The 13,298-nt window shown below is 43.8% G+C and overlaps 1 protein-coding gene and 1 long non-coding RNA gene across 7 annotated transcripts in view; both read right to left on the reverse strand.

Annotated features, from left to right (window-relative positions):
- Positions 1 to 13,298, reverse strand: part of CLASP1 (cytoplasmic linker associated protein 1) — a 213,446-nt gene that overhangs the window by 16,166 nt on the left and 183,982 nt on the right. For all 6 annotated transcript variants that reach the window (XM_066611749.1, XM_066611747.1, XM_066611748.1 and 3 more), the window contains 2 exons: positions 12,589 to 12,779; positions 10,501 to 10,629 (listed from right to left, as the gene is read on the reverse strand). In XM_066611749.1, the coding sequence (XP_066467846.1) occupies positions 10,501 to 10,629; positions 12,589 to 12,779 (320 nt within the window). The remainder of the gene's footprint in view (positions 1 to 10,500; positions 10,630 to 12,588; positions 12,780 to 13,298) is intronic.
- LOC136640502 (uncharacterized) lies at positions 8,045 to 8,744 on the reverse strand. The gene is made up of 3 exons (XR_010793792.1): positions 8,663 to 8,744; positions 8,328 to 8,410; positions 8,045 to 8,152 (listed from the first exon to the last, which is right to left on the reverse strand). It is a non-coding gene; the product is annotated as an uncharacterized lncRNA (long non-coding RNA).

Below are 13,298 nucleotides of genomic sequence, written 5' to 3' on the forward strand. Positions count from 1 at the left end.
AGAAAATAGCTATAAAACTCCCTCCAACTTTTTTTTTAACCTCAGAATAGAGGGAGCTCCCTGACTAGCAACTGTTATGCCAGCAATGAAGGGTCAGTCTGGGTTCTGAAGCCCCTGGATTCTGAAGTCCACATGTTCTGACTGACAGACCTGGTGATGTGGCGACATTCTACTACTGAGGGATGCCCCTTTCTCTACCCGAGACCTTTGGGCCCAAACCTGTCAGGGCAGAGCCATTATTTATGTATCTATTTTTATTTTTATATAGAGCAGAGAGCAAATGGTCTTGCTTGAATAGGAAAGCAGTCTGTGGGAGGTGGGCAATGAAGCTTTCCCCTTTCCTGAGCCTTAATTCCTTACAGTTAATTGCTCCAAGCATTTTTCTTACTTGTGAATTCAAATATTTACTAAATTTTTATCCTGCTTTTCTCCCCATAATGGAGTGGCTTATGTGTGACATCCCAGCACAGTCCAGTACAAAAGACTGAAGGTAAGGTAAGGTATAGGAAGTTGCCTTAAACTGAGGACCATCTAGCTCACTATTGTCCATGCCAGTGTTTCCCAAACTGTGGTTTCCGAGTGCAGTGGGCCTGACATACAACGTTCCTAGTAGTAGTAGTAGTAGTAGTAGTAGTAGTAGTAGTAGTAGTAGTAGTAATAAACAAACAAACAAACTAGGTATTTATATACCGTCTTTCTGGTCATCAGATTACTCCTCTGACTTTATTCAAGGCGGTTTACATAGGCAGGCATTTCTAAATCCCTCAAGGGGATTTTTACAATCATAGAGGTTCTCTCTTTCAAGAACCAACAACATTTCAGAATGGATCTTCCTGGTTTGGTCTCACTTCTGGCCTCCAGTTCTCCCACGCAGGCTGACAAGCAGCTCCATCTCTCAAATGGAGGGCAAGACGCTTCTTGCTCACACCAAGAGCAGGTGGAATCACTCAGCTGGGCTTGTCAGCTGCTTCAAGGTCTCGCCATTCTCAGTCGTTCAGGGAGCTGCCGGTGTCCTCGAACTAGCGACCTTCTGATGTTATCTTTGGGCTACCGGAGGCTCTACCCTCTAGACCAGACCTCCTTCCCATAGTAGTGCTGCCATGCCTTATTGGGAGGCCCTGGAGGTCTCATCCAGATAACACTAGGCCACAAACCCATTCTATTAGCTCCCGTGGGCCAATCTGAGGCCTGTGGAAATGACTGAAAGCAACTTCCGATTTGTGGACACAGCTCCCAGTTTGATCAGAAGTAGCTTCTGGTCACTTCTGCCATTTAGACGCCAATGGAGTGGGTCACAGGGTTAACATTTCCCAGAAGAGGCCTCCAGGGCCTCCCAATAAGGCATAGTAGCCCTACCAAGAGCATCATGTTGCAGAGGATAAGGTGGGTCATGGTGCTGAAAAGTTTGGGAACTGCTTGTCTACATTGTCCGTGGATCCATAAGGCACAAGATGGAGGAGGGTTTGGCGCCCCTCCCTATTCAAGTAAGATCTCACAAGCAAGATACTGTGTACAGGACAGATTTATGAAGAAGAAAAAACATGTTTACCTCTGTCCCATCTAACTGAGCTCTTCCTCACTTAGACTAGTTTTAGGACCACCTGTTCTAGTTGTTTTTGAAGACTTGTAACGAGCTTTGATGCCCTTAAGCATGTGTTGTGCAGAAGGATTCAGCAACCGTGGAAAAAAGCTGTGAATTGGATGTGCCAGATGTCACCTGCGACAACCAGTTTTGGGCCATTTGTTCATCCCTTGGCCCAAAAGTTACAGGCCATTGGTTACTGTCACGAATGAGATATCAAATCTGACATGCTGAAGAATGCAGGATTATAAGTCACACATTAATGGAGATGTTAAAATTAATATACAAATAACCTTATGTATGTAAGTGGTATAACTGAGGATAGCAGAATATATCAAGGCTACACTTCTAGTATTTTCTGAGCTGGAAGAGAACTTGCATGGTTGTCATGCTCCTAAGGACATTCAAACTTAGCAAAGAGGGGAATGGAATGGCAGAGGGAGGGAACCCAAAAAAGCCTCAGTTCCAGCACAACCAAATGCAACCATGTCAGTACTCCACATGGATCTGCCTACAGGAGCAACATTAGAACACCAGAGGACTGAAAATATGTAATGTTGGTGTTCAAATGTTGCCAATGAGGTTCCATCGATCTCAATATACGCAATGTTGAGCATGTGGAACTTCTAACAAGTTCTTTTCAATCTGCATCACATCTAAACTGGACCTCAAAAAGAGTGGGGGGGGGGGTGTTAGAGAAACATTTGCTAACTCTTTCAAAACTTTGTGTTCTAACCAACCACAAATTTCCCTAGTGACTGAAATCAGTAAAATGTCAAGCATCTAAGAGGCACGAGGTACACATCTTGTCCATGGCGAACCAGAGAATTCAAGACCAAAGTCTTGTGAATCAAAGTCAAAGAAGCAAAGTCATGTGACCCAATGCTGGGAAGCCCACAAAATAGCTTATGACTCTGGGGAGGAAAAGGAAAGAGTAGGACCAAGGCAAGAGAATGCCATGGAACCCACCACCTCCTTGTATTTCAGAGCACAACCAAAAGAGATCTCATACTGCTTGGCTTTCCCCTCCAATTGAAACTGCACAAACCTAAAACAGTAGCACACACTCCAGCCTGGCTGCTATCCAAGAACTGAGAAAAGACAGACCCTGAGAGTAAAAAATATGAAGTTAGAAAAATATTTTTTACCTGTCTTTCACTTCCCAGGATTCACAGAACACTCCCCATCAATCAGTGGAGAAGCCCAATTTATACCTACGTTACTTACACTTTTGGATCAGGCTTGTACACAAAAGAACAATCACTGATCTCTGAAGAGGAATGCATGACTTGACATGAACATAAAAACACTAGTTTTTAAATTGCACGCAGGACACACAGGAGAACATACAAGTTTGAAATATACTGTCAATTACAGCACCACCCATAATTTTTATACTGTCACACACTGACACAATTGTAGAAATAAAATGGTTTGGACTAAAAAAACAACAAAATCTAGAAGAACTTTTCAAGATGGCAAACTTTCCCACTCACTTGAAGAGGTGATTCAGGAAGAAAAATTACAAGGGCACTGAGTCAAGGTGAGTCAAGAAGAATGTGCAATTGGGAGAAGACTGCCAATAAAGGCACTCCCTCAGAACAAAATGTTCTGTTCAAAGGCTTTATCTGGAAATCCGTTTACAACTACTGCTAAATGCTGCTGTGAAAAAAGAGTGTCGTGTGGGGATTCTAGTTCCAAGAAAGTGTAGTACAGACATGCTGATTTATTAAACGGATTAAATATTTTCTGGCTCTTCTTTTTAAGACAATTCTGAGGGCACATTTATTCCCGTGTGATGTGCTCGACCGGATAGCTCCACTTTCTTCTTTAAACCATAATCCTGCACTAGTTTTATGGCCATAGGCTGCAGCCCAGTCTCTTTGCGGTTTGTAGGACCTTTCTATACCAAAGGTCTCACCCTTTAAAGTTGTAACACAGCACACAGTGATACAAGTTTAACCCCCTGTATCTACCTGGAAGTAAACCCTTCCAAACACAATGAGACTAAGGGCCTAATTCTAAACAGTCACAGCACTTAGCCCTGCTAGTGCTGGCTGGTGGTAAGAAGCATTAGGGTGGGGGGAGGTGGGGGAGTGGGTGGAACAGGTAGGGAGAGGGCGGGGTGGGGGAGGAACCAGGGCAGGAGGAGTGCTTCACTGTACCCTGAACTGCTTGTTGGGCTGGAAGGCCAAACACGAAGTCCCTCAAGTCTGTGCCAGCAGAATAGCCGGCGGAGACTTGCAAAGCCCCACTGCGGGGCTTGGGGCTGTCCACGCCACTGCCTTTAGGATTGGGCTGTTACTTCAGAGCATATATGCATAGGATACAACTGCAACTGTATTTTTATTACTTCGGAAATATAAATAAAAACAGAAACAAAATACGGTAGATACTCACATATAAGTCGACCCCACCATCTAAAGTTGAGGGCAGATTTTGAGCCAACAATCATGGAATTGTCTATGACCCTTGGATAAGTTGGGGGTTAAACTTAGGGGGTTGTCTGACTATAGTTTTGTCTGATTTTACCCGAGGCCAGATCCTGAAAAATAACCTACCACTAATTGTTATCTAAGAACTGTAGTCTCTAATTTATTAAAAATATAGTAAAAGATCATAAGATACATTTTTATTCTTTTTTAAATTCTGGTCTTCACCACCTTTTTGTAAACACTACCAGAGTAAGTGCACTGTAAACTACATGCCAGTAAAACAGTGGTTCCCAACCTGGTATTCACTTACTCCCAGGGACACTCAACAAGATCTTTAGGGTTAATTGAAAAAGAATGAAATAATGGCAGAAAAAGGCAGGTCATGCTCCAGAATGCCTTGCAAGGCAAGAAGGGAGGTAGCTAGTTGGCTGTGAAAGCCCCACCAAGAGCTAGTTTTTGGTCATCAATTCATCTATGAACCAGTGATTGAAAACCAGCACAGTAAAAAAGCTGAAACATAATATGGAAAGTGATCAATCACCCAGAATTTCTCAGCACACTTCTGGTGCAAAACAGTGCAAGGGCAGAGTCTTCTGTTCCTCAAACAGATAAAAACACTGTGATGAATACATGAAGTCTGGGCTTTCATAGAGAGGAGATGAGGGTTTGTATTATTACAAACATTTTGCTAATATGAAGAGTACAATTTATGGAAATGGGCTGCCAAGGGATATGCAAGTGAAAAAGGTTGGGAACCATTGCAGGAGATCCATGAATCAAATCCACCTTTAAGGTGGACATGAGGAGAACCATGAATCAAAGACACCTTTAAGGCGTCTGGTGTGTTAAGCCAGGAGCTCTACATACAACATACAACCCATAACACATAACAGAGTGTGCAATTCAGTTCACAGCAGAGAGATGCAGCTGTATATATTTGCAGCCCTTTTTACTCAGAAGTAGACCCACTGCTTTCCATGGGTGTTATTCTTAAGTAATGGTGCACTGAATTGTAGCCTAGGAAGGAGGGTCCTAGGTGTTTCCAAAAACCGACCTGCTTTGCAAGCATTTGCCAAGCAGAACCAGGCTGCAGCAGAAGGAAGGAGAATAAAAGGTTAACTTTGGCTGGAATGTCCCTGAAAAGTAACTATAGCAACTAAGGAGGTGCCTGCCTGAGCTGAGCAACAGCTCAGCTGAGAAACTTAAACTGTTCAGAGTTGAAAGGCTCTGCCCTCTGATTGACCCTGAGATCAGGCCAAGTGATAATTGGAGCTTGACTACTTGGCAAAAGCTGTTGGTCAAGGTTAGTTGGGGGGAAAAACACCTTGTTCCTTGATGTGCCAACTTAGGCTTGGTTCTTAAGAAACAAAAACAGCAGATCAGAACTCCTAGGATAGTTTATTCTTGAAAGAGATCTAAAACACATTAGAACAGAAAGCAGATTAAAACAGAAAGCAGATTTCTATGGATCTGCTGTGCTCACTGACATCTCAACAACCCCATCATTATTTTTTGTTCAATTTATCTGCTTGCTCAAGGTCTGTTTGGTTGGAGTGCCTGAAACAAATTTATAGCAGTCTTATATGGATGTGTGTGTGAGTGTGTCCCCTATCCATGGTCTCTGAAAACTGTTCGCATTCTGACAACTAACAGCCCCGTTAGCCCCTGTAGCAATTGAGTCTATGCAGTGTATAAGCCAGGTTCTTGTAGTTTGCTTCCTGTTCCAAAGCGAAAGGAAGAAAATGCTGCCTTTTGCAGAGAGTTTGCAAATGGAGAGGTGAGTTATTCATGCAATGGGGGGAGGGGGATTTGAGTAGGTTTTGCTGTTTTCCACGGTTTCAGGTAACAGCGGAAGTAACAGAAATGTATCCCCCACAGATATGGGGGGATGCCTGTAAATATTTACTAAGTCCCACTGTATTCAATAGAGCAGGGGTGCCCAAACCCCGGCCCTGGGGCCACATGCGGCCCTCAAGGTCTCTCTATGCGGCCCTCAGGGATCCCCTAGTCTCCAATGAGCCTCTGGCCCTCCGGAGATTTATTGGAGCCCACACTGGCCCGACACAACTGCTCTCAGTGTGAGGGCAACTGTTTGGCCTCTCGAGTGAGCTTTGGGATGAGGGCTCCCTCCACTGCTTGTTGTTTCACGTCTGTGATGCTGCAGCAGCAGCAAAGGAAAGGCCAGCCTTGCTTTGTGCAAGGCCTTTTATAGGCCTTGAGCTATTGCAAGACTTTCATTCATTCATATAAGTTCATCTTTAATATATTCATTTATGTAAATTTATTCACATCTGAAATGTAAATTAATTCGGCCCCCAACACGGTGTCAGAGAGATGATGTGGCCCTCCTGCCAAAAAGTTTGGACACCCCTGCAATAGAGTTTACTCCCTAATAAGTATGATTAGGATTGCGAAGTCTTTAAGCAAATCATGGAAAAACTGCAAAGGCCTGACGGCCCAATCCTGTTCAGATGTCACACCAACACTGCACAAATGCCAGTGCCATGTCTATCATATCGTAAGTCTGCCCAGCCAGCACCACACCGACTATGCACTGAAGGCACAACTGGGGCCAGATCTCAAGCCTGTCCTGGCAAAGCCTGTCCAAGAAGACAATTGCTGCATCCAATCTGCCCCAAAACTGGCAGCCAAAGAAGCACCTCTAGAGAAAACTAAGCAGGGCAGGGCAGATGTAGGGCTAACGAGTGGTCAAAGATAAGGGAGTATTGCCCTGTCATCTACTAGATTCAAGAGCAGCGCACACAAAGACACACCTGCACAACATGACAGAATGATACCACAGCACCCTCATCTCCTACAGGAGTTACAGCAGTGTCAGCACCAAAGTGACAAAACTAAACAACTGCTAGTTGCCTCTGCACCCAGGGTTCAAGTCACTCATCTCACTCATACAAACACACACATCTAAGGAATAAATCTTTGAGCACAGCAAGGGGGGAAAGTCAGCTCCCTAGGAAGATCGCAGCCATGCGAAACAGACACATAGGCCTCTAGTCTGTGTGGAGACATCCACCAGCAGGAAGGAGCTCTTAAACAGGGGAGAGGCGGAACAAGTCATGAGGGAACATAACTCAGGTAAAGCAAGGTACTGGAAGCTCACTGCACAGACACAGGCAGGGAGCCAGGCTAAATAGACTCAAGCCCAGCCAAGAGACTTGCCCTAATCAACAAGGCACTCACCTTCTGTATGACTGGCCAGAAACACCCATGACAGGGACAAAAGAAGATGGGGAAGGAGGCCTAGAAACCACACCAACTACCCCACAAAGCTGCTCTCTAAACATCCAACTGCAACAAGTAACAGGCAAAGAGCACCTCATCTGGCATTTAACACTTTGTGTCACCACAAACAGGCACACCTGACTAGGAGGCCATAGCACATGGACCAGTTAGAGGGACCATGGCAGGCCCAATCACTGGACTAGCAAGTAACATAGGGTACCTACTGCATTGGCCCACCCAGCAAGCCATATCCACATGCAACCCATGCCCTTTCCTTCATAGCTGGCAACTGCTAGACCAACTGCTAGACTGGCTGTCAATATACTGCCCCTCCTATCTCCCTGCCACTGCCCTCCATATACCATGGCAGCAGAGAACAGGAGGCTCCTGAAAACAGAAGTACTCCCACCCTCTTCAGAGTCCACGAAGTCAGGGAGTGAGGACGCTGCCGTTTCTGGGAGCAGTGATGACTCTCCTACTGCAGAGTGCTGCCCTGAAGTCAGCTGAGGCAAAACAACTAAGGTGGGAAAAAGGGACTGCTAAGTGCTAACAAAGAAACAACAGGCATGAGCCAGTTAAGGTTTTTATTGAATGGTATTGGTGATAGAGCAGCAAATGAAAGTAAAACACAAAAGTGGGGTTTCCAACCATCTCCTCCCAGAACGGCTATTGTGCCATTGCAAGTCATCCAAAAACAGCCAGGTAACAAGTGCGAGTGAGGTCTGGTTGCTTCACTGTTTGCCATGGAGTTTGCAAAGCCACAGGGGCCTGACTGGAAGGAGAAATCAGCCACCTCACCAAGCAGTAGATGGGCTTGAACTGGGCATAGCAGGCAGGTAGGCTACAGGTATCCTTGGGGTCTGCATGTTATCCTCAGCCATGGAACAACTGCCTGAGGGAATCAAGGAGAAAGAAAGAGAGGATAACGAGGTACAGACAACAACATCAACAATATCTGCTCTCTTGCTTGAGATGCAGACTCAGTGTGCATGGGGGAGGGTGGTGCCACCAGAGTGTTCATGCAGTTATATCATATAGGGGGTAAGATCATGGTGGCTTGGCATTACCTTTTCCTCTCCGGGGGAGGGGGGGGCTTCAGTGGAACTCTGCAAAGAACCACTGTTCAACCTCCTGTGGCAATGGTGCAGTCCTGAAAAACAAAAAGGGTTCTGATGAAGTGTTTGACCAGCAGTAGCAATGGTTAGAGTCCCTGGTACTCCCCAAAAGAGAACAGACATGCTCAGTTATTTGCTGTAGCAAAAGGAGGGTCTGTAGCTAAGTAACACAACACATTTGATAGTTCTGGAAGGTCAGAATAGTTGGGGTAGAAACACAAGAGGGAGATGCAGCATCAATATACTACACCATGGGATTCCCTCCCCCTCCCCTCTGCCTTCCTTACCTGTGTGGAGTACATTGTGCCTCTCCTGTCAGGGTGGTGAGGTAGTGATTCCTGCTGGGTGTTTCTGTGTGGAGTCCTCCTGAGGCAGATTATCTGCAATCAGAATTCTGAGCAGGCGTTAACCAATATCTTGCCAGTCATGTTGTGAGGGACAAGAAGCTGTTTGTGCCAAGTGCTTTTTCATCATGTTTAACATCACCAAAGTTTCCATTTGAGAGACCAGAGAAGTACAGCCCTGTGCCGTGGATCTGATCAGCTGGGCTGTAGTCTCCTTGGCAGAGGTTGCTGTGATTGGTTGCCAAATATAATGTGTATCCTATGGTCCATCGAAGGAAAGAGGGTAAGGCAGGGGGCAGCAAGAGGTACAATTTTCTGCCTTTTTCCTTTCCCATTGTTCCCTTTGGGTTACTCCTACCTATACCAGCTCTGTCATTAGCATAGTGTTTTGCTAGCTACAGAGTTGGAAGCATGACTCAGGGAGCTTAGGATACTCATCCCTCCTATGTACATCCCTCCTATGTACATCCCAATCTCCTCCTTGTTCTGTCACGCTGGCATCTGAGTGACATCCAAGCTACATCAGCACAGCATTTTTCCAGGGTTGTGCCACTGTCTGTGGCACATCCATCAGCAGGCAGGCTTCTACACTGGCAGAGGTGACATTGCACTGATGTATATGGAGCATAAGACAGAGCCTTGAACGGAGCAAGTGCCAGAGACCACACCAAGCCACTTTCTTGCGACATGTACCACTACACAGGTCCCTGATTATCATCTTGATAACAGTGTATTGGATTACCATCTTTCCTGTTCATCTGAACACTTTTACTAATTATTTCTATAGCACCATCAAATGCATGGAGTTTTACTTAGAGCAGGGGCACCTGAACTCTGGCCAGGGGGCTAAATCCTCAGGAGGATTCTATCCAGCCCCTGAGGTCCCCAACCTCTGAGGACTATAAAACAACTCAGAAGACATACTTCTGGGTGCCAAATGTAATGGAAAGAAATTCTTCCATTACACTGCATTACATTCAGCACCTCTAGTGGCTGAATGAGATATATATCAATGCTGAGTGAATTGGAACATAAATATACATTCATTAAACTTAAAACCGAGCAGGAACAGAGACAAAAAGTTTGATTCACATTGTAGGTTGCTTGATGCTTTTTCACAATCTATTCGCCCCTTTCCTGTGCATATCAATTTTGCCCTCTGCTTCCTTCCTCCTTCCATCCCACCCACTTATTATATTCAATCAAACTCTCAGCACATTGGTTCTCCGTGTATGTATGTATGTATGTATTTTCCAGCCCTTGACACTGTGTCAGATACACGATGTGGCCCTCATTCGGAAAAGTTTGGAGACCCCTGACTCAGAGTGAAAAGACAAGTCCTTCCCCTGATGGGCTTACACTTTAGCACTTCATCAACACCAATGCATTACTGCATGTATACTGAATTTGCATGATTAACCTTCCCCCCATTCATAGACACCAACACAGACATGGAGAGGATATTATGCTTACTTGTTACAATTATGTCAGACACATGCCATTTCTCCATGCTGGTAACTTCCTAATTTTCATTATTAAAGCAGAACAGAAGCCAGCTTTTACAGCATGACCTGTACACATATAGGATGTTAACATTCAGGATATTTACTGCAGCAGGTTGTAGCATAGGCAGGCATAGAAATATCACAGTAAGTATAAATTTTAAGCATCAAGGACAAGATGAACCTCTTAGCATCAAACCGTAGAAGACAGGACTCTGCTTTTGACTGATTGAGTATTGACACTGTACAAGCAGCAACAGGATAACCAGAATTGCTCACCTCTTTGTGAGAATCTTTATGTGCTTCCAGAGTCTTCATGATAGTCAGTTCAGCATAGTTCTTAAACCTCGCAGGCTGGTTTCTCAAGATTTCTCGCAACACCCTCAGCGCCAAGGCTCTTATTGAATGCTAAATCAAAAGAAGCAGCACATATTGGAGAGAAGGTCATTTCAATTATCAAGACCACAAATGTGAGTGATAAGTTGTTGGACTGGAAGCAGCACTGATGCATAGCTCCTCAGTTGGTAAAAAAATGTCTTCTAGACTAGAAGTGGATTAGAGATTGGGAGGCACTTTTTAGTAACATGGGACATATCATATTACTTCTAGTTAATTTGTATGTAACTTAATAATGAGATAGGAGAGGTAGGAAACCTTACTGTAAAATGGAGGGTGGGATTTCCTGGATTTTAACAATACTCAACAGACCACATGTAGCCAATGCTTGATTTAAGCCAACTACTATAAAGAATCTCAAAGGAACCACCAGAAGAGTTTTCCCATAAAGGAAGTTCTGATTCTGCATCTTTCAGGGGTTAAGGTTAATTGCAATGCAGTCCTATGTGCCTACTCAGGTGTAAGTCCCACAGAGTTCAGCAAGACTTACAACTATGTAAGTGCGACTAGGATTGCAGCTTCAGTAAAATAACTCCAGTTGATTTGATGGGGATACTGGAATTTAGGCAAGGTAAGCTTCTACTCCTTTGAGCTTAATGAATCCTGAACATCAACTGACATAGCAAATCCAGGAAAGATTCCCACTGTCTGAAGTAATGAATCTAGTCTATATATCATATGGAAATCCTTGTCACGGCTCTTCTCATTCTGTTTCCTACTGCCACACAGCCTTGGCATTTGCTGACCCCTTTACCTGGGGCAATCGTTATTATTGAGACTATTAGAACCGTTCAGGTTATATAACTGCTGGGTTGTATATTTGGATGGCAGCCATTCCAAACACTGCCTACAGTTTCAACAGAGGAGTATTTAGTTTGCTTGCTCCAGACTGAACTTTTAAAGTACATCCTGATGCTTTGGAATTCACCTGCATAATTTATGTACTAGCATGTTACTTGTATCCAGATTAAATCTGCCAAGACATCTATGGCAGCATGAGCTGGTAGATGCAAACTGCTGGCATGCAGCAAGCCCTCTTGGCGGTTTTAAAATAATAATTTTTTTAATGGTGTTTCAATTTTACCAATACGTAAAAACATGGGCAGGATTTCAGGTACTTTGTATTTATTCAGTAAATAAAGAATGTAGTGATAAGGGGCTGTTTTTCAGTTACTTGCCTTGTTTTTTGTGGCAAAAAACCCCAATTGTTGATAGTTATCAGTTATTTGTATGTGCAACATAAGCCAGAGACACTTGCACATCTGAAAAGGATAAACAATTAGGGCAAAAAACTGGTATCTGGCAGCAGCTCCACTTCTCTCCTTTGGGAGTAGTGTCTGTACTGTATTGACAGGGCTAGAGAAATACTTGCTGCTTGACACCAGTGTACCTTGCTTGATAATTGAGCAATATTCTCATTGGCTTTGGCTGCTTTGTGCATAGTATGTAAAAATGTAAATATCTCTGGAAAGATTTTAATGTGCTGAAAGGAAAATAGATAAGTAATGGGGCAAGTGTATATGACATGCCAGCGCAGTCATGTGTATAACTGTGGTTAATACAAAGGACAACCATTAGCCAAGGGTGCTTTTTAATGGCACACGTACTTCTTTGGTATTGGCATTTATGTCCACAGAACTCTGCCATTATTCCACAATTGTTCTTTTTAGACAGCAGGAAGAACCCATCATTAAAAAAAAATATTCTGTATGCTTAGTACTGGTGTCACATAACCTTAGCAGGTCTGAGTATATTCCAGTTTCTCTGAATTCCTGGGTGCAAACAGACATCCTCGACAGCAAACCACCACTAAACCACCAAGCCATTTAAAGAGTAGCCACATACTAGTGGGAAGAGAACATCACTGTAATCCGCACTGTGTAACTATTTGCTATTGAGAATACATGACACCTGCAAACAATCTATGTGTGGAAGGGTGCGGTGGATATTAGATCTAGATCAGTATCTTACATCTTTATCTCCAAGTGTTTCAAGCAGTAAAAGCAAAATGGTCTTGAAATGTTCCTCCCAAACGCCCAGGTTATCTTCCCTTGTAATCTTCAGTAGCTCAAGGAGGGCTCCTTTCCGTTCTTCCACTCGCTCATTGTGATTGGATAATTCTTTTAACAGATCAGCTACCAAATCGGAATGATCAATGGGCACTGGAAGAAGAAATGAGAAGTGGATCAACTCCATAGTATTGGACAAACCAGCAACACTAGCTGAGGATGGCATGTCTGTTCACAGTATTTCTTGTTGCAGCTTCTATGAACGTTTTCCTTGGTTACAAAGTTCATTCTATAACATTTACGATATGTTTGCTGTTAAAATAGCAGTCACTCCTTAGTGTTGCTATTCATGTACCATGATAGCAATTCTTTTCAGGTAGGCAAGCTTTGATGGCAACCTGTCACTTCAACTCCCAGAAGGGCTCTTCCACTCACTCTAATAACAGCTTTGTTCTCACAAAGGAATGAATTTTTGAAGCATCCTTTACCAACGATGTGAATGCAGAAACCCATTTATACAAAAGCTTCAAATGCCAGTTGGAGATCACAAAGAACCTTGAATTAAGTAGAACTTAGCTGTTATATTTCACCTCTGATTTTTTTTTTTCCTGAACAGATTAGATCCTCTTAACTTTGCCTGAGATACCTGGATTCCAGTCCAATCTGGAATTG

The sequence above is a fragment of the Tiliqua scincoides genome, chromosome 1 (assembly GCF_035046505.1).
Source record: "Tiliqua scincoides isolate rTilSci1 chromosome 1, rTilSci1.hap2, whole genome shotgun sequence".
NCBI classification, from domain to species: Eukaryota; Metazoa; Chordata; class Lepidosauria; order Squamata; family Scincidae; genus Tiliqua; species Tiliqua scincoides.